A 22,475-nucleotide genomic window follows, 5' to 3' on the forward strand; every position below is an offset into this window, starting at 1 on the left:
TTGAACGGGAACAGAATACAGTGAAGTTAGGAAACTGGGTAAGACAGGGAGAAAGAGGAATGGGCAGCTTGGTGGGCACAGTGGGTGCACTTACCACCAGCATCGAGCTCCCAGTGAAGAAAGGAGGGAATGGTACACTTTCAGTACCACCTCCACTTGGAAACAAATGCCTTTGAGACGAGGTGGTAAAAGAAGCCTTGAGCATTGCTGCCTGCTTCTTTGTTGGGACTTGGTTCCTACTAGTTGAGTTTTTTGCACTTTTCGTAAGTGCCTCCTGGGAGCTCCTGCCGTGCACTGGGCATGTATTTTTTTTATCAACCTTGACACTGTTAATCTCTAGCTGCCTGAGGTGGAGGCCCCCATCCTTTCACACATCACTTTGTCTCTGCTGCTCCGTATGAGTCAATCTGGATGCCCCTGAAAACTGCTGAAGCCATAAATGTCAACAGACCCAATTCAGACAGGAGACTCCTGGTTTAAACAGTTTTCTTTTAGCAGTGTGCTGCCTGAAAATGTCTCTGCTTCAATGAAGGTCTATGGACAAAATATAGTCTCACGATCTTTTTTTATTTATTTTAAATCGCCCTCTTTATAATTTGCAAATGTTAGCATGTATGGTCGAAGCCATGTTGAGGAGTTCACATAATAAGTTACTTGTTCATTGCTTACTATCGGTCGGCTCATCGTTATGCCAGCAGGGCAGGTGAAGTGATGAGGGGCCCCTTGTGCTCCTTATTCTAATCTCCTGTTTTTTGGCCCAGGCTGCGTGCGCCAGGAGTTCTCCTATAGTACTCCAACTATCCAACACAAATACGTGTAATTCTTACCTGCAGGGCTGTGACCTGACAGGTGCCCCGTATCTCTTATCGCTGCCATAAATGTTTCTACAAGCACGTTATTTTCGGGTGTCTGAGCCTCCTACAGAAATGAATAAATCTATTCCTCTGGACAGAAAGGGCTTTCCTGTGGAAAATGGCGTCACAAATGACAGCATGCAATCTTTCTGCACAGTAAATAGAGGAATGTCGCAGCGGGTCCTTGAATCAGGATCTTTAGAACGCTGTACATTACTGGTTTTCAGGCTCTCTGGTGTTATTTCATGCGGAGCTGACTATAGGGGCTTTTAAGCAGTGAGGCATCTGTGTGTGTTTTGTTGAACAAGTACATCGTATATCCTTAACCTTTTATGTAATTGATGGCATCCAGGGTCACCACATCCTCCTTGTTCAGCTTCCCTCAATCTGAGCTCGCAGGGCTCATCTGACTACTTTTTCCGAGAATTTGCGTACGCAACATGCCTGTCCACTCTTAAGGACTCGGAACGCGGGATATGCACCTTCTCTGACCCCGCACACACAGGTCTTTACCACTGCAGTAGAAACCGCACGGCACCACAAGTGGCATGTTTTTATTGTTTCATCAAGAGCACACGTGCAGCAACTTGGAGCACCCGGAAGCATAACTAATATGGAAGCCGGCATCGCTCACTGGCATCCTGGCAGTGTGAGGTCTCCGCCTCTCTGATTGACGGTGAGCACCAATTTGCTCACAGCTGCAGCCAGGCTTAGCTTGGTTACCGTAATTACCTACAAAAAGGCGCATGTACTAAGATTTAAGATTCCGATTAGAAATAACTAGTATGTAATTATATTAGACGCACAAGGGTTACAGAAAATGCCTTCTTGCCCGGAGGACTAAGTAGACAATAAAACTTCTTGTCCTCAACAAGAATCCTCATGTCCAGGGCGTCGGGCGATACGAATTCCCCACCCCTGCCCTATGAGGATGTGGGTGGTGGAGGATGGATGCAGTGATTTAGGGCTGAACAGAATAAAAACAAGAGTGCGAATAGGGACACAACAAAGTGACTGTGGTTTGCGACAGGGGTAGCCTATTTGAAGAGCACCGGTTAGGGGTAAGATGAAGAGAGATAGGAGAATCAAGGAGAAAAAGCTGGTTCTTGCTGTCAGTCAATGGAGAAGGGGCGTGGACAAGAGGCAGGGACAATTTAGGGGGTAATGCATGGTGGACGTGACTGGATGACTAAAGGCAAAGAGACAGGATAACAAAAAATAACCTACAATTGATAATTTACTGTCGTTCAATGCAACAATAAAGCTGAAAAATAACAAGAATTTACAATGCAATGGTCTCGGCATTATTAAAGGTAGAGCTATTGGCATTGCTCAGGACTTTTTTTTAAAAAATCATAAGTAAATGGCATTGTCATTTACCTTGCCAATAGCTTAATTGTTAAATAAATGGCATTGTCATTTACAATGCCAATAGCTTAATCGCTCGCAAATGCATGACCTATTGCATTTACACCCACACAGAGCCACACACACACTCACATACAGAGCCACCCACACAGAGTCATTCACATAGAGCCACCCACACACACAGAGCCACCTACACAGAGCCACCATCACACAGACAGAGCCACCCACACATAGAGCCACCTACAAAAAAAACTAAAAACAGCTAGGTGGCAACCCATCAGGGACTCAATTTTCCTATCCTGGGTATTCTTTTAACATTCTGGGAGCTGTAGTCTTGGTTTGTTTCAAGCGATCCAATTGGGAGCTGTAGTCTTGGGTTGTTTCAAGTGATCCAATTGGGCCAGTAAGCCTGAAAACAATTATTTGTAAATGGAAAACACATACATGCCAACATTTGGAAATGAGGAGGGAGGTTTTAAAAAATAAATCTGGGGGAATTATTGGTTCCATTGGTGTACACTGAAATGTGGGTAATTTCAAGCAATAGAAAATTAGAATAAAGCGACCTTTGGCTTTAAAAATAGAGAGTTCCCCGTGTGAATCTGGTGTGTTGGCATGTATGACCAATAACTGGACCACTATGCTCTCGACAATATGGAGTCAGCTGGCACCCTAAACAGGTGAAACTCAAAACTGTGGCATTTGGTGCCTTGCTGTAAAAATCAACATTCCAAATCTGCTTTTTCGTGCAAAACGGCGAGCTGACACGCAACATGGCCAGCATTTACTAGGCCAGCCAATGGAGAAGAGGGGCGGGTTCCAAGCCCCCTCTAAGAAACATAAAATCTTCGGGCTCCGCCCAAACTGCTTATGCAGTGCGACGGAGTCCTCGACCTAAAAAAAGGAAAGAAAAAAGAAGAGGGGACAAAGACATGGAGAGCAATGTGGACAGGGGTAAATGAAGCAGCCTTTGAACGTGAAACAGAACCCAGCCGTGGCACCATGGCGTCGCATCTTCAGCATGCAGAGGGTCAGGGCAGAGTGAAGCGCATAAAGTGGGACCACCGGGCAGAAGCAGCAACTGAGTAACAAATGGTCGGCAGAGATAGTCTCACCTTGCACTATCCAAGCAAATCTAACATTAATTAAAGTTTGTAATAGTGATGCAGCAACACCACACTGAAACACAGTGATGTCACCACCGCTAAAATATTGGTGGCAGATAACAACAATAACCTACATTTGGAAAAAGAGCAGTAAACATAGTGAGCACTAGTTATAGCACAGATAGTGCAAAAGATGCTGAATCAGCCTTATGAACTGCTCTAATACAGTTAACAGATTAGGGGCACTGAAGTGTTTTTTAGCAGCAACCACTCAAAATGAGGGCTTAACTGGTGATGGACCTTAGAACTGAGGGAGAATAACTACTATCTACCTAGGACTAACCTGGGTTAGGGGAGCACTTCTAGGGCAGACTATTCAGCCATTCTCCTGAGGCAAATATACTGGTGACTAGCATTATGCATCCTGTTCTGCGGCACAATTACTGGCGAAGTTGCAAACTTACTGGCGACATGCTTCTTGCCATTCCGGTGAACAGTCAGCATATCTAGGGTGTCAAAGACAGGCCGGTGAAAGCATACAGTACAGGCATATCTAGGGGAATAAAAGCAAAGAAAAAAAAAATAATGTTGTGAACTTTACTATATCAACATTGCAGTGAAATCTACCACCTCTTACTACAACATAACATCCACAAACGCTTAACAGCAGGACAACTAGACCAACTTCCCGAAATCACTGTTACAATACTTTGATTTAAACAAATATTACGATTATGGTGGAACCCCAGACGTGTTGGCTATTCATTCATATTGAGCCTTTGTTATTTAACTGTTGTCGGTGACAAAATCCTCAGGACTCCCATATACCACAGTATTCATTACCACGTGAAATGTGACACGGAGCATGTGATTCAGTATCACCTCATTTTGTGGGGTCACAGGATAGACAAGGGCTACCTGTCCCCAATCATGGTGCTTGACATCATTTGCCTCCTGTTTCTCAGGGTCAATCCTACTATGGCTCTACGAGCTGGTCCAAGTATAACAATTTCCGTACTTGACTCTCAGGGTAGCGAGTGACTGGCTACTTTAGACCTTACAGAAAAGTGTATAAGGGTATAACTGAAGTGTCACCTCTTGGTGGTGCCTAGCTGTAAAGCGGAGGCCCCACTGATTTTACTCTGAACCATCAGTAATCTTTGAACCATATAAAATGCATAAAAAATGACATTTGTGGTGACCACAATTAAAATCAATCTAAAAAATCCTAATAATATGTTTGCATATGTATTGTTTCAATAAAAACAAACTAGTTAGGAGTGAGTCAGATTAGTGCAATTGGACCTAATAATGGTCCAGAATTGAAAAAAAGATATCAGAATGTGGTGACCACAGTATTCAATGAAATTCTATAGTTGGTAATCCGTCTCATAAAAGTTTCTTCTTACAGACCAATTTGTCTATACCACACAAATGTGTAGTGGTTTGGCGAATGTTCTCCAAGTTGGATCACATATGATGCATAAAGTGGTATGTCCACAAGTTCGGCCCTTGGTTCTTCAAATAGTGATCATTAAAGCCATCTAACACGTGTTTCGCTGGATTGCGCTCCTACTTCTTTAGGGATATTTATAGATAACGTACGGATAAAATAAAAAAAGATGATAGTAGTTCTCCTTTTTAGAGAGCTGATTTTCAAGATCTTAAGTAACACCAAATTGTATATTTAAGGAAACGGTGTACTTTGATATCCAGGGTATAGTGTTGTGTTCGCTCCATGATTCGCCTTAAGAGCATCAAGTTCCTGTCCATAGCAAGAGTTTGTCCATACTACCAATGATCCCCTTCTTTAATCCTCCAGACATTCAGGGTTTAAAGACACTTGGCATGGATTGAAAACAATTCTATATAGGGTTATCAAATATGCTGTCGGCTACCATGAATGTTATGTATTTATCCACCCATCCCTGAGAGTAGGACTTTAACTTAGGATGTGTATTCTTTAGGATAGACATTGGTCACTGTAACTTTCCGAACATGGCATGTGCCACATTGTTGCTAAAAAAAATGACAATCTAATCGCTTAGTAATTGGACATTCAACATTAAATCGAAGAGGCTGTGACACCATACACTATCCCACAAAACACAATTTATGACACTATGGGACTGGGCGTATAGACCATAGGACATGAAATTGATCACTATTTCTCTCAAGAAATGCATCTCTATCCGAGAACATAAACTGGTTCAGGGTAGCCCAATGTCATCAAATGTGTGCACTGTCTCTCTCCTGACAATAACTGTGAAGCTGCAACCCACCAATATCAATTGTAGCACATTATTTCTTAGTATTTAGAATAGGTCAGAATCTTATAGGTTTGGTCATGCTTTCTATTCTCATAATAATTTTGGATTTGATCCAAGAAGAATTAGGAAACATACTTCCCGTTTTTCAGTAGAATTGCCTCGTCCTCAGGTATGAAGCTTGCCAGCAGATCAGCAACTCGTCTTTTCTGCATAAAAAGAAATAACAAAATGAAGTCAATGACAAATGTCGCCACATATCTGTGTTTCGAACACAGCCATCACCTCAATACCTGGGTATTCCATCCCAGTATTACCAAGTTAAGCCGCCCTACCGCCTCGAAAGGAACCTTCACTGCCAAAGTAAATTCACTGGGAAAAAACAACCACGCCTGCCCTGGCAAGAGGACCCACTGTACTTTACCAAACTCAACATCGACAAGGATATCACTGTGAGAAGCGCGCTCGTCCGCTCCACACATCAGGACCAGTTATCAAGGTACAGTATGGGGATAGGGTGTGATAGCTTTCGCCCTGCCCACTTCTGAAAGCATGAGGCTCAGTGTAGACATACTGGGTGTGGGGTGGGGTGGGGGGGGGGGGGAAGGGAGGGGGGGGGGGTTCTAAGAGTCCATTTTTGAGATATGTCCATGTCAGATCGTAGGTAGGACTGAAAAATGTGAAAGGTATGGGGGGCTTGATATTGATGACCAAAGAAATTAGGTAGTACTGATGAGCCAAGCGCAAAATAATGTTCAACAACTTGCCTAGGGAAAGTTGTTTGTTGGAAGTGGGGAATGTACAGATGTGCATCTTGTATGTTTGCTGGCGTTTCAGCTGGAGGATGTCGGGGTGGTGCTGAAGACGGCTTGTTTGGTCTGTAGAACATTATACTGGCTTCATGGCATAGATTGAAGAAGTGATTCCTCACCCTCCTCGGTTTCTTCTTTGATCTTCAATCTCTTATCCTAAGTCCAAGCAGAACTACCACTGCACAATTTTGAATATGTTGCAGTAGTATTGAAGCTGAATCTGGCTTTGCTAAACATGGCATATTGCAATAATCAATTCTCAACAGAATACATGAAATGATGACCTGTGAAGAGTTCTAGGTACAAAAAAAATGCCTTGTTCAGTTTTTTTTAACAACAAATTCTATTAGGTTATTTTGCAATAAGAGGGGCCACAGCCCTACACAGACCAGTAAGGAAGAAAGGATGTTATCACCAATAACCACATTTCTGTTATGTAACGACACCTGCCAAACATGCAGGTGAAACAATACAAACAATGTGCAGACAGTTCTCGATCTCCATAGTAACATATACGACATATCAGTTTCAAGGTATGCGTATACACAGGGCAGCAATGCTCTATCCAAACAGAATAGGGATTAATAAGTAACATGGATCAAGGGGCTCCCTTTAGGGGTCTGTATATGGCAGAGGGGGAAGGTCAATACCTCGATATGTCGCCCATCGGGTCCAGATCTTTCGGTATTTCGCAGGGCATCAAAAACAGCGATCTCTGCCCCATTCATTTGTCTAATTCTTTCTTCCATTTGCCTGGGGTCGGGGGGATGTCGCCTTCCACAGTTGCGATATGTCCCTCTTGGCTATGGCCAGGGCCAGAAACAGTAAGTGTTGTTTGTATCGATTCCCCCGATACCATCAGTAGAATGTAACAGGAAAATTTGTGGGCCTTGTTCAGTTTTAAGCTACAAGTTTCAAGTTTATGGTTACATTTTCTCAGTTACTTAAAACCTTTGCAAAGTTTGAACGGACAATAAAATACAAATAGTACACAAATAGTAATTGAGAAGGAAGTAAACCTAAGCGATACTTCAAAAACTTCTCCTTGACTATGTTGGTAAACCCTGCGTGGAAATATTATTGAGGTGCCACAATGCTGTAATCGTTTAGAATCATCCAGGTATGAGAATTTTTATTGATTTTCTGGACAGGTTGGTGAGGATTCCCCAAAGGTGGCTTATCCCAGTGAATAATAACGAGTATTGGAGGTAGTCTCTGGCAGGTGAAGACGCCCTGTCTTGCAGCTCCTGCCAAAGGTGATAGTTCAGCGTGTGGGAGTCTGCCTTCCTGATCTTATTCCAACAAGTTATGTAGACACCCCCGTCTGATCAGAGTCTGTCTTTGCAGGTCAAATTCCAGGTTGATTTGTGCCGTAGTTCGGGAGGCTGAAAATGAGTCTGTACGCTCTAGTCATTGAACTGTCCAACATGGTGGTGTCCCTTCCTCTCGGTGCTTCACTTCTATATGTTATGGTTGACAAGAGCTTCACTTGCGCCACTGTAAGAAGAGTTTTGGCCCGCCAGTTTTCTCTTGAGATTTTTAAACGCTATGGCCAGTGCCAAACCTTTCTCCTTTGTCTCCTTCTGGGGGATGAATGATCCATTTTTGTCAATAATTATACCCACGTATTTATAGTCCTCCGCTGAGTCAAATCTCATTTTAGCCCATTACCAGATCGGTATTATTTTCTTATTGTTGTTAATCAGCAGAGTCTTGGTTTTGTCTAGGTTGAGGGTCAGAACGTTTTTAGTTCTGTACTCTTGTGTGGTTATAAGCAGATGTTGCAGCCTACCCTGGGTGCGACTCACCAAGACCAAGTCATCAGCATTAGAGACTGGAGTGTGTCTTGCCGTCCAGGTTTGGGGTGTGGGAGTTACAGGTGTCTAACTTTAGAGTCCGATCTGCCAGAACCTTCTCCTACATCGCGGGCAAGACCTGGAATGAGCTCCCGATGGACATCCGACACGCCTCCGCCCTACACATCTTCAGGAAGAACCTCAAGATCTGGCTCTTTGACTGACCGGAGCCGCCTCCCCCCCATGCGCCCCCACCCTGCACATCTTCAGTACGAACCTCAAGACCTGGCTCTTTGACTGACCGGAGCTGCCCCCCCCTCCCCCTCCGCCCTGAGACCATCATGGGTGAGTAGCACGTTTAAAACTCCCGGATTGATTGATTGATTGATTGAAGCTGTTGATCAAAGTAGGTGCAAGAACACACACAAGGTGGTACATCCCTTTAGTTGGCAGAATTTGCCTAGAGAGGAGCATTCCTGTCCCCAATTTAACCTGACCCCACGTGTCAGTATGGAGCAAGATGAGCATATTCCGTAGGGCCTGGGGGATGCTCCAATGAGCCAATTTGCTTCAAGCTTTGCCCCCATCGATGTGGACAAAGGCTGCCTAGTCAATGAAACAGAGATGCAATGGCATTCTTGAACTTTTGGCTGCATCGGTCAAGAGGGGTTGGGCCAAGATGTTGGTTGTAGTGCCAGTCAGCTTGAAAAATCCTGTCTGGTTTAGCAAAACTATGCTTTTGTCAGATGCCCATGCAGTTAATTACTCAAGCGGTGCCTCAGTGAAGTACTTAGGCTCATTATCAATCAGTGCCACTAGGTGGTAGCTTTTTGCCAGCGAATCGTCCCCACTTTGAACAAGCATTTACAATGCAAAGGTCTCGCCTTTACAAAAGTTAGAGCTATTGACATTGTAAATGACAAAATTTTAATTTATGTGTTGGTTTTGAAAACAGATAAATAAATGGCATTGTCATTTACAATGACAATAGCTTAATCTCTCGCAAATGTGAGACCTATTGCATTTGCACCCATATACACACACAGAGCCACACACACACACACACACACACACACACACACACACACACACACACACACACACACACACACACAGATGTGTTAGATGTGGATATGGTGGTGGTGGTGGAAGTGGTGGTGGATGTGGTGATGGATGTGGTGGTGGTGGATGTGGTGTTGATGGGTGTGGTGGAGGTGGATGTGGTGGGTGTGGTGGGTGTGGTGGATGTGGTGGGTGTGGTGGATGTGGTGGATGTGGTGGTGGATGCGGTGGTGATGGTGGATGTGAAGGTGGATGTGGAGGTGGTGGTGGTGGTGGTGGTTGTGGATGTGGTGGTGGTGGAGGACATGCCACAGCAAAGGTTAAATTAGTGTGTTGTGGCATAGCAAACACTGAGCAGGGCTACGGAGGTGGGGAATTAATGTTTGTTAGTCACTCCCCCCAATATCAGCTGTCGGCGGCACAAGGGTGCTTCGGAGAAAGTGGGGAGCTGCTGGTGTACTCTGTTTGCTTGTGCGGGGCGGTGGGTTGTCAGGCAAGGCGCTATTGGGGGGCTCATTCTGGGTGGCAATGTGCGGGGGGGGGGTGGAGATAAGCGGGCAGCTGCAGAGCTCGTTGCGGCTTGAAGACCTAAAAAGAACGCCTAGGACACATTGCTACCATATCCTATGGTACAGTGCGGTGATTTTTTTTCTCATTGAGTAGAGAGAAGGCAAGGCGATGCACAAAGAAAGTAAATAAGCTGCAGAATATTGTGAAATATGGATGAGGTACAACAATTCAATAAAAGAGCCAGATACATCGATGCATGTGTCACACGCCAACAACAAAGCCAATGGAAAACGTCTTTCACACAAGTACAAGGCCATAATTGATGGAAATTTTATTGTTTGTAAACTAGCAAGCACACGATTCTAAAACCAGTGGTCATTTAATGTATCTGCGAATTCTTCAAAGTTGCCAACGCGAGAATCCAGAGAAAGAAAAGAACCTTAAAAGCTTATTTTACCCAGGAGCGCAGCCCGGTCAGTAAGATTGGGGGAGCGAGCTTTAGATTGTTCAACAATCACATAGTCTAAATTACGTTATATGCGAAGCAGGGCATAGGGAGAGGCTTATGCAGTCGTTGAAAGGTAGAGGAGTGTGGATTGTGGACGCATGAAACATTCACGGAACACAAGCAAGCAAGTTTACCAAAGGTGTGGAATACTGTCTGCAACCTCACCAGCTAAAAACCGTAATATGGAGTGTTGGGTATTATAGTAAACACTTTAAAAAACAAGCATTTGCAATGCAATAGGTCTCGCATTACTAAAGTTTGAGCTATTGGCGTTGCTAATAATAATGCAATGGCAATAGCTTAAACTTTCAGTTATATGAGAACTACTGGATTACAAATGCTTTTTTTTTTTAGTACTTCCCAGCGACCAATGTGGGTACTACAAAAGCTTTGCAAGAGGGACATAACTGACCTAATAAAAAAAAATGATATGCGTTTTTTTTCCGAATGCCTGGCAATCTATTTTTTGTATATAAAGGTTGTGTTGAATGTCGCTGCGAATAAGAGAAGCACCTGTTGCTGAAATCTATAAAACAGTCACATTTACTGGGGCATCTGCCTTTTTTTGTTGCTGATCGTTTTATATAGAATGAACTCGAGCCATGAGCATTCAAGCACTTTACATGAGCGCCAATCACATTAAACATGGTCAGATTCATTTGTCGTATTCTAGGGACAAACAAGCACCGTGAATGGATGAAGACACTCGCGCATGGTCAATAAAGAAGAGACTAGGAAGACAAGCCCGCGAGTGATGCGTGTGCCATGTTTGGGCACGATAATTGAAACCACATTGCGGCCGTGCGTTATGAGTCTCCAGGCTGGGCCTGCGACTTCTCTTCACCCTCGGCTGGGCTTACGCCGTTGTGTGAGCCTGGGCCGAAGCCACTGGACCCCGAGCTAGACCTCCGCCGTCATGTGACCCTGGCTGGGCTCAAAGGTCTGCACCACTGTGTGACCGTGTGGGCTGGGCATGCGACGCCACGTGACCCTGGACTGCGCCACTGTGTAACCCTGCTCATGTGACCCTGGCTGGGCTCGGAGGTATGTGCCACTGTGAGACCGTGTGGACTGGGAATGCAACTTTTCTCGACTCTGGGTGGGCTTGCGTCACTGTGTGACCCTGGGCTGGGCATGCGACGCTGCGTGACCCTAGACTGGTGTTGCGCCGTTGTGTGGCCCTATCTCTAGTTAAGACTTCCGCAAGCCTCAACTCTAACATCAGGCCTATTAGAAGAGATGGTGTGTACCCGAGGAAATGTCTCGGAACCAATCTAAAGTGGACACTCTGCAGTTTAGGTGCCCTATCAAATGTTAATGTTTCATAATAAATCCATAATAATATTTATGAGAGAGCTAAAGGGAATAGGTTGAATGAAGAATGCAAGACGGGAAAACAAAGGCTATTATAGAAAGAGAATAGGGAACCAGTAAGTGCACTGATTGTTTAAAATATTAAAGAGTTCCCAATGTTACCAAGCCTGAGTGATGAGTACAGGTGTGTAAGCGAAAGTCTGACCCTCTCTCGCACATGCACACACTGCAAACATTCACGTATGTCGGAGCAGCAGTGAACTAAACAAGTACTCCTTGCTTTACTCTGGTACCTGCATTTCCACTGCGCTTTCTACCATTAGGAGATGCATCGAGGCGCTTTCTAAATCTGGCTGCCTTTTCATATGATGGGCGTTTACATCGACCGGTTGTACTTGGTTGTGTGTCTGTAATGGTAGTTGATCTTTAATGCAGAAGTAAATTGAGTTCAACCCTATTCACGAACTTTGTAGTGTGCTAGGAGTCTGCTCCGGGACAACGTGCATTTGTTGCTAAGCCACGAAATCGTGATCTGCGCACCATTAAATATGCGCCAGAAAAATGACCAGGAACGAACTGCCATTTTTTTTTTTTTAACGAAAAAAAACACATTTCTGGGGGGGGGAAATCCAGACTATTTTGTATTATTCACCTGAATGATACAACCCTGTGGAGCATAATGGCACCTGTTGTAAAACATGTTTGTAGTTGAAAAGTGGCAAATGCAAAAATGTATAAGAATATAAATATATGAAATCATATAATTTTTACATGTTTTACAAATTTGAATACATTTAAAAATTTAAAACATGTTGTGACTCCAGTTCCCAAATTGATAAAAATGTGTTAAGACCCTAATACATAAATATATAATTTTTCAATAAATATATAAACAGATAGTTGTGCAAAATAAAGCCATTCGTGCAAATATCTTTGCAAATTACTGCAAATAAGGGTCATGGAATTATTACATCAATCCACCTAAGAACCTGTCTATATTCCATCAATATGTAATGTTTGAGTAATTTTAAACTGCAGGAATGCAAAACTCCCCTCTCCATTTGCCTTGATCTCCAACCCTAGTTCACGAGCATGTGCTCCTACTTCATACTGTTCATTTGAAGACTATGTTCAAAAAAGCGATTAAAATAAAAGTGCTGAAAGTGCTTTACAGTACGACATATATAACGAACTGTGTTCTTAAATATATATAAAATATAAAACCCATGAAGCCTGTACTTTTACAAAATCCCAAACTGTGTAATAAATACGGTAAAAACTAAATGAAATAAGTGCCTGACAGGGTATCGAAGCTGCAAGCAAAGATTCGACAAAAACAAAAATAAAGGAGTACTGCTTCGTGGAAAATGCAATCTCACCGTGAATGAACAGTGTACATCAGGACAGCTGGAAGGGGACTTTCACAGGCTGACGCAATAGAAAAATTCCAGATGTTTTGCCTACTATTTCGAAACAATTCTACTTACACACACAAATTATGCGCCATTTTTTTAAAATTATTGATAGTACGTCATAGCGCCAGGATGTCATATTTCAGCCATTGTAGAGCACAGTCCCACAATACACGTTTCAAACAGAAAAAACATATTTCAATGCAGTCATTTGTAAACTGTAACCCCTCCGCTATTGGATGGGTGGAAATGTAGACCTATGTCTTTCCATTCACCCTTTTTGTCTCTTTGTGCGATTCTGGGAGCAGAGAAGGTCAACCGGGTAAACAACTGAATTCATAAATTAGACCAGAGCACTGATCTCGGCATTCCCACCGGACCAACACTTCTTGACCATAGGCAAATCTCTGCCTTTTCTACTACAACCACGGTTTGCATGTGCTCAAATAAGCAGAGTTAAATACACTATTTTAAACAAGCATTTGCTCTGCCAATGGGTATGGCTGATAACTGAGTGGGCCTTTTGTGTCGTGGATGGGTTTAAGCATTCAATAACTAATTAAACATGCACTCTGTTATTCATATTTACTCTCATTCATCCACTCACCGACTCCTTCTTCAGCGCAATCTGACCGTGCTAGCATGGTTAGTCCGGCAGGGCGACAAGAGCAATACCGAAACCTTCCATGGGGCTGGACTTCAGTCTTCGGAAGCCAGCGCACGCGCCCACGGAGAGAAGCAGTGCTGGTGACGCGGGGCTCCCATGCCCAAGGGAGAGCCCTGCGGAGGCTGCAAGAGTTTAGAATGGCAGTAAGTGGGGAATGGGGCTTTGGGGGGGGGGGGCTCTTGTATGTTTGCATGCGGCCGGAGGGACGCTCTTGTATGTATGTATGCATACGGCGGCCGCTTGTATGTATGTATGCGGCGGTGGTGGCGGCCGGGGGGGGGGGGGGGGGGGAGGGGAGGGGTAGGGGAGGGTCTCTATATGTGTGTGCGCGGGCGTGTGTGTAGGTGCGCTCCTGTGTGTGTGCGGCGGGGGGTGCCGGTGAGTGGGGGGGAAGTAGGGGGGGGGGTGCGCGCGTGTGTGTGTGCCTTCCTCCCTGCGTGTGCATGTGTGTGTTCAGGGAATCTGTGGCAGGGGACATGCACGGCGCCGGGCTGGGCGTGTGCGTTCGCGCACCCAAATCCACAGTAACACCCTCCTGTCCCTAATTCCCCCGAGACGGGCAGCTATACGTCTCTAGCTGGACGCATCCTTAGGATGCTAACTCCAGCGAGACCCAAAAACACAGATAACGATTCTAACTTGCGATCATGGTCGGTAGAAATGTAGGACACTGTACAGTTTTGATCCTAAAACGAGCTGGAAGTCTGGGCATTTGTGAAGCGGATTAAATGAAGAGTTTGTGAAGGTCACATGACAGCTGGGGGCATTTACTGCTAGTTGCTAGAAACGCGCTGTTACGTAGTACGGATGCTCGGAAGTCTCTAGTGTTCAATGTGGGACGTGATAAAGTAAACAGGCCTCAGCTTCAAATTATCCAACTTCTAAACATAAACGAGTTTAAGCTATTGGCATTGTAAATGGCAATGCCTTTGGTTTATGTTTTCAAAACCAACACGTAAATAAAAGTCATTTTTATTTACAATGCCAACAGCTTAAACTTTCGCAAATGCGAGACCTATTGCATTGAAAATGCTTGTTGTGCCCTAGTGCAATGTTAATCTATCATTTACCAAAGCTTCCATGAGGCAGCAGACTGCACACCTGTTCCATTCACAGATTTGGGCCCAGCTTACGCCTTGGGTTTGCGTAGAGGGGTTTCAATGATTGAGAAGCATGGTGGAACCCATCCACGAGGGGAACATACTTCTGATTGGTGAATTGAAACTCTTATCCACGGAGGGATCTAACCCCATATTTGTTCCTATCAAAATATATATGTTTGTACCCGTCTCCATCAGTGCATCCTCTGGCTGCTCCTACGTGGTCGAGCCAAGGTCGGTGGGATGGGCCGTGGGTGGAGGATAGGGAAGCAGGGAGAGGGTGCTTGACTGACGGGTGTGTGGGAAGGGGCAGAGACGGATTAAACACTCCCTGATTGTATCCTATTTTTTAAACAATGGAACAAGGTAAGCGTTAGAGCGTGGGCAGAGGGGGCCAGGGGCATAAGTATAGGTGACTTCTGGGTGATCCGCGACGCAGTCTGGGGTGGATTTGAGGGATGGTCACTGTTTAGGGACATGGGGTTGATTTAATATGGTTTTCGGGAAAAGGTGATCGAGGCTGTGGGTAATGTTGAGGGTCATGGGATTTGGAACAGGGAGAAAAGGGTGGGCCAAAATGGGAGATGTGGCAGAGGTTAGGAGGGAAGTTAAACTGGTTCTGTACTGGAGCGAAAGATGGAGAGCTGGAAGCTACTGAGATGGTCGAAGGCCTGGTGCATGGAAGGCGCGAGCCGAGGCCATGTTACACCTGGACTCTATAGTACACAGGTGAAGCATGGGGGATGGGGCAGGAAGTTCATCACGATCGTCTGATTACGACGACCAGCTATTTCATTCAATGGTTTCAGGGTAAACCCCTCCGCCCCCACCCCACCTCTCTTTCACCATACTCATTGGTAGCAAACACTGCCCAGGAGAAAGGAGGCTGTGCACGAAGCGCTACGCACAATCCTAGCTAACGCCTTCATTACGAAAGACATGGGAGAGGCATTGAAAGCTAACGCTTGGAGGCCATTACAGTGTCTGACATTCCGCAGTGGGTAACAGACAGGCGTGAGAATGAGCACCGGTCACAACCTTTACCTTCCACCACAGAGAAGACCACCATCCTGTTACCACCGAACAGCTTCCAGCTCTTAGAAGGGATGTTCTTTACAGTGTGCGCTATACAAAAATGGTCACTTCCCAATACGGCAGCTAGAGTAAACACGTGCAAGAAATACCCCACCCGCTGTCACCCTTCCTGTTCCACCTACCACTCCCCCAGTGCCAAGGCGTGCCCCCCTGCATCCCAGAATCGTCCCACGCCTCCCCTCTAGGCGCAATTATCACTTAGTTCCAAAATTTCCCCAGGCCACTGAATAAACCTTGGGAGACTCCCTGGGTGCTCTCCATCACATGCGGCATCCCCACGGTGTCACCTTCCACTTGTGTCACTGTACCCTTGTGTCGCCGGCCCATTCTGCACCGCTCTTGTTGCCCCATTGCATACGTGTCTGTCACGCTGCCCATATCGCCTCATGTCGTGACGTCACTGCCACGCTCGCAGTCGCAGGTTACGGTGTCGCGGTCCCTCTGGGTCACGTGCCAGGGATGCCCGACGCTGCCTTACATTGTGTGGTTTAGGTGACATTTGTCACCCCCGGTGGTTGTTTCATTGAGGCCCTAATGACAATGCAGTGTCACCCTGCACCACAGGGCAGTGCCTGGGTGCCACTGCCACATTACAAAGTTTCACTTTAATGCCCCGCCTTTTGTCCCCTATAGAGGCATCCCTGGCATGCTGCTGCACTCTCACTGTCTTCCATTGTCACTGTGCGCCACTGTTGCCCCACTGGTATCTGCTACACTGACACACAACAGCCTTGTCGCGCTGTGTCACCTTGTAGAAACAGTAATGTCACGTGTCCTGGTGTCTACGTGGACGAGGGACTCCCCCTACCACAGTGTCACAGTGACTCCTTGTAGCACCGTGGTGTGTCATCGCTGTGCCACACAGTTGTTGCTACAGGCGGGGGTGTCACCGTGGTACCTTGACGTCCTGTGTGCGGTGTCATTGATGTGTCCATTCACATGCAGCATCCTTACACAGAGTCGCTGCCCTCAGTGTCCCGTCGTGTCACCTGTAGTGCTGAGCTGCCCTGCAGCACCGCGTCACGGCATCACTCGCTGACATGCCTTGTGACACGGTGCCGCTTTCCCCCCATGTTGTGCTGTCTCTGCCACGTCAACCCCCACGGTGGTGTCTCTAGTGTGCCCTGTCGATCCACAGCGCAGTATCCCCGCCTTAGCAGTCACTGCACACCTGTGAGTCACTGTCGCGACATGTTGGTCCATGTGCAGTATCACTGTGGACCGTGCGTTCATGTCCTGATGTTATATGTCTTGTCGTACCACACTGAGGTGACGCTTCCACTCTACATCCGTGTGTTACCATCATGCCTTGCTGCCTGCCCAATGTGCAGGTTCAAGATGCGCCCTGTCGCCCATGTCACGGAGTCACTGTCCCGCCTCCTCCCTGCATGCTGGGGTCTTGTCAGTCATCCTTTGTCGTGATGTCCCTGTGATGCCTCTGCTCCCCCACCCCCCCCCTGTCAATGTTCCCTCTACTGTGTTGTGTCTGTGGCCCCTTGTCCCGGGGTCACTGTGATGTATCTGCCCGCAACCCCCCCCACATCCCCTCCCTTGGGTCATGTTGCCTCTATTGTCCCTGCATATCCCGATGCCATTTTCATACCGCTGCGTCCCGTACTGCGATGCTGGTATCGCCAAAGGCTGTCACCAATTTTGTGGTATCACTGTTGGGACTTGTCTGCCCATACCGCAGTGCTGCTTTTAGCCCGTGACAGTGCCCCATCAAGAGTTGTCGCCCCATGTGGCGCGATTACATTATCATTTCATGTCGTGATCATTTCATGTCTTGATGCCATTGTCATTTCATGTCGCGGTGTCAATGAAGCCGCGCGCTTGCCGTTTGCACTTCTCTATGGTTTGCTCTCTATCTGTCCTTCGTAACATCTCCACCCTCCTTCACCGCTTCAGTTCTTTCAGTCACTGCTCTTCCTTATCTCTCCAACTCAGCCCCATCTCCTACCCCCCGCCCCCGGTGCAGCAGCTCACAACCATGCCGGTTTACCCCCGTATCAGGGAATCGAGATGCAATCAATAAAACTGGTATCGCAGAAAATTAAAAACAGTGGTCAGAAAATATGATCACAATAATTGATGAAGCCAAAACACAAAATTCTATTGAAAACTCAAACTACAATCACAGGACCTGATGAAAAGCTAGAATATTAACCTCTTAAAGAACAAGCATTTGCAATGCAATAGGTCTCGCATTAGGAAAGTTTGAGCTATTGGTATTGTAAATGACAAATTTTGTATTTATGTGTTGGTTTTGAAAATAGCTAAATTAATATCTTTGTCATTTACAAATCCAATAGTTTTAACTTTCACAAATGTGACACCTATAGCATTTGTAATGCAATATGTGTTGTATTTACGTGACTTCGATGTATTGATATTACAAATAACAATGGCTTTTAATTTGTTTAAATAATTAATACTTAAATAAAAGTTCTTGTAATTTAGGCCCAGGATCAGCTCACAGCTACAAAATAAGTCTATGCTTATTGTGGGCGTGTATTACGTTTTGTATTTTCTTTTTGCAGTGTGACACTTGCAGTTTTGGCTCCACTTCTAAATACAGGATACTAAGTTGCGGATGCAAATCAAAATATGTGTTTACTAAGATAACGGAAGCTAGGGATATCTGTCCTCTAAGGGTATAGATGCGTCAAACTCGGTTTTTCCCAGGGCAGTAACAGTAACTGCAAAGGCCGCCACTGCCTCCTCCGACTGCAAACTTGCATTAAATTCCAGCGTAATTACCTTTTAAAGATAAAGTATTCATCACTGTTCTTCTTTCTGTTCCTGAGCCGTCTCCTGAACCTAGGCCACAGTATGAAGCTACAGTGTGCAACCAACCAGTTTTCAGGGTCACTGGTTATTTCCAGCAGAGGGCAGCAAAGGATGTCAAATCAGGACAGGCAAGTCGGTAAAACTGATTTCCTTAAGGGAAATGGTCAGCTGAAGGGCACTAGAAAAAAATGTAATTAATTCCCAGTATAGGGGTTTCTGAAGCTGGTTGTTGTATAGACAAAATACATATCCAAAGGGTGTGTTTGAATTCTGTATAAAATCATAAACGCAGGTGCTAGGATGCTGCATCTCCCGAGATGTACAAATCATTTAAAAAGCCGGGATAAGGTCTTCAGTCAGGGTCAGTACCCGAATCCATTCTTGTCTCTAGGTTGAAATTCAGACGATGAATCGCCTGGCTCTTTAATGGGGTATGCAGCAGAGACTATCTTTCTACTTGGCTGGCTCGTCTTTGCTTTGGATTTTATATCATCATCGAAGGATAATACATGTTCATATGAATGGTGTCACAAAGGCGGGCAAGCCCCAATCACAAATCATAAGACAAACGAACATGCTGGAATGCTTACTGGTGGTGGTTGATAGTGATGCAGGACTGGGTACAGAGAACTGCTATGTTTTCACTGATCTGGAAAGCCCAGACACTCAATGCAAATCTTAACTTATAATGTATGCACTTTGCTATGCACAAAGTCATGCTTCTCGCCCAGAGCACACCTAGTGTGTGTTTTGCCGTGGCCATGCATCGTGTCTGCAGACTCCGGGAGGAGGCTCGCCGCTCCCTCCCAGTCCATGCCAGGGTATTCACGTTAATCTCCAGCGTTGCCTCTCTTTGGCTCAATACAGTACCCTGAGCAGTGCTTGTTTTCTGGAGACAAAGTCTCTTCTGCAGGTCTCGGACTGCTGTGAACGCTCAGCACTCTTTGTTAGACCCCAGTTAGTGGCTTTCAATGTTCCCATCTGCTTCAATGCGCTTCCTTTGTAGTTCCTATTGTGCTGTCCTTTTCCAGACACCCCTTTTGTTATGCAAGTCGCACTGGGCTCAGTCCTTCTTTTTTGCTCAGTCAGCGGGACCCAGGTGTCCTTGGGGGTCTTTCATCATTCAGTATTGTATTATGTTTCAGTTTATGTACGGTGTGCTGCTGCAGCACGTGAATTCCTATCATAAGAGCTGCGTCTGATGTCTGTCCGTGCTCATCACTTAAGGCCGTTGTGTTAGTCCTTTAGGTTCGAAGTACTTGCCATCTATTTTTCTAGGATAAAATTCGATTGCTAGTCACAGATGTTGGCCTTCTGCACCCCGAAAGGAACTTTACCTACCATAAGAATACCAGATAACTTCAGTACACATCTGGTGGTTTTTGTTCCAAATTTGGTGGTATCGAAACAAAATACCCCTTGAATGGTTTAATACTTCACACAGGGCAACGGTAAGCCCCCTGCATGTGCGAGCCTCAGGCTGGCTGTGGCACCCCCTACTCGCACGTGGGCAGGCATGAAATGCCCGTAGCATCCTCCTCCCTCCGACACTGGAGCCTGCATGGATCCCTCTGCAGCAGAAAGGACCACCCTCGTTATTCACTGTCCTCTGACGGCAGGGGCTGCATCACCATCACTCTCCCCTTGGAGGCGCTCCAATCCCACCCCATCGCCGCCCCGTCCTCATTCTATTCTCCATCACGTACCTGGCGCACTGTCCAATGAGAAGCCCGCACTGCTCCCAGCACTGCAACATGCCGGCCGGGGGCTCCCGACGCGGACAGAGAGCTTGCGACACAGCATCAGCGAGGGAGCGCTACGTCAAACCCCCCCACTCCCACCTACACCAGAGGGAGGGGGGTCACTCCAGTTCAGCCGGCCGGAAGCGGAGCTCTCCGCATCCCCGTCAGGCGACTCAGGCCCCGGCTTCATACACACACAGCGGATGCCTCGGCTGGGCAAGAGGACTGAAATGAACACTGAGGCAGTGAGCAGTCGGTATCGCACCGCATGCAGACCTTCACCTAACAGTTTTGGGGACTTACTTTCAAGTTCCAGACCCAACACCTTGGAAGTAATTACATTGTTGGTCGTCTCACCTCCATCTCACCACCAAATGACCTCTCCCACCCGCCGTGCAACAGCGACTAAATAAACTGTTCTGTCGTAAAACAAACGGACTGGCATTGCACGTTTGTAAATGATGGCACCTTGTAACAATGGTGTGACCTTAAAGGCGCAGACCTCTATGTTTTCATTATTTAAGAGCGCAAATCAGGTCTCATGGCTGTCGGGCGCTGTGCAACAATAATACAATATAGATTTCATACCCCTGGCTCCTGGTTTACATGGTGCCGTTTGTAACCAGACAAGAGTGCAACACGTTACAAATGTAGCACCCTGAGCACGGAATAGCAACCGTAGGTACCGACCGAAGGTAGATAGATATCCTATTCAAACAAGCCACGAAGCCAATTCTTAGTTGCCATTTTGGCACAAGTTGTAAAGCTCAATGCAATATTATAATGGCAGAGGAAACGCTGTGCCCGCCTCCCTGCTCGGGGCCGCGCTGCCATTGGCGGACCCCTGAGGCAGGAAGCCAGGCAACGGGAGAGAAGACGTAGGCCGGGCCAGAAGAAAGAAGGAAGTCCCGCCTGCTGCTGGGCTATGATTGGCTGCCCGCCGGGATGGAGCAAAGAAGCCGAGTCCTCCCGCGGCCCGGGGCTCCCGTGAGCTAGGGAGAGACCCGGGGCCGCCCCAGAGAAGAGAAATCCTGCGTAGCCGGTGAGTGGGGTCCGGTGCTGGTGTGTGTGTGTGTATGTGTGCGATTGCGGCGGCGGGGGGGGGAGGGGGGTCTTTGTATGTATGTGTGCGTGCGTGTGTGTAGGTGCGCTGGTGTGTGTGTGTGGGGGGTCTCTGTGTCTGCGTGTAGGTGCGCTAGTGCGTGTGTAGGTGGGGGCGGGGGGGGGGTGTGTGCCTGTGTATGCGTGTGGCTGTGTATGCGTGCGGCTGTGATGTGTGGGTGCGCGTGCACGCAGCTGAATCCAGCCGGAGAGAAGCGCGTGGCAGTTTCTTGTCCGTCATTCCCCCGAGTCAGCTAGCTATAGTTCTCCACCTGGACCACATCCTTCGGATGCGTGTTCCCAGGCTTGACCTAAAAAACTGCAACCTCGGCATGATGACAAAGCTAGAATACCAGTTGGTTGCAGAACACAAACAGCAACCACAGCAAATGATATCATCTCTACTTTAAATTGTGCAATGGCATACACTAAGCAAACATTATTGCAAACTAAAAAAAATGAATTTGTAATGTCAATCTGCTCGTAAAGCATTTGACAATTAATTGTCATTAACAAACTAATAAAAAGCATTATCTAAAATAAATGTGATTAGCTCAATGACCCGGGGTAAAAGGTCAACAACGAATGGCCCATATTCACAGAAATACAAGGTGGTCCGGGACTTTCATAGTGAAATCTAAGAATCTGACTGGTATACTGCTGTGTACCAAATAGAGAGCTGGCCATTGTGTGTGACTTACAGACACCCAGTTACGTTACTTCCAATGTACTACAGTCTGCACGGCATGAGTTGTTATACCAGACTGCAGCCTGATGTGGACTACATCCATCTGGTCTGGGACTGCTGACGACTAATTACATTTTGGGTAGCTCGTATACCTTCACTTCTTGACCATATGGGGATCAAAACGCTCCATTCACCCAGGAAGTTTTTATTGGGACTAAATTGCTATAGGAAAGAGCTAAAACATAATCTCCAGCGTTCTTTGCATTCAAAATGTTTGTAAGTG

General features: G+C 46.2%; 1 protein-coding gene across 1 annotated transcript in view; it reads right to left on the reverse strand.

The window, feature by feature from the left end:
* The window catches only part of SCNM1 (sodium channel modifier 1), a 144,483-nt gene that overhangs the window by 17,981 nt on the left and 104,027 nt on the right, over positions 1–22,475 (reverse strand). Inside the window, exons 2-3 of the mRNA XM_086947428.1 lie at positions 5,734–5,804; positions 3,793–3,881 (exon numbers count right to left, since the gene is read on the reverse strand). Coding sequence (XP_086803554.1) covers positions 3,793–3,881; positions 5,734–5,804 — 160 coding nt within the window. The remainder of the gene's footprint in view (positions 1–3,792; positions 3,882–5,733; positions 5,805–22,475) is intronic.

This window comes from Lissotriton vulgaris, chromosome 12, assembly GCF_964263255.1.
Source record: "Lissotriton vulgaris chromosome 12, aLisVul1.2, whole genome shotgun sequence".
NCBI classification, from domain to species: Eukaryota; Metazoa; Chordata; class Amphibia; order Caudata; family Salamandridae; genus Lissotriton; species Lissotriton vulgaris.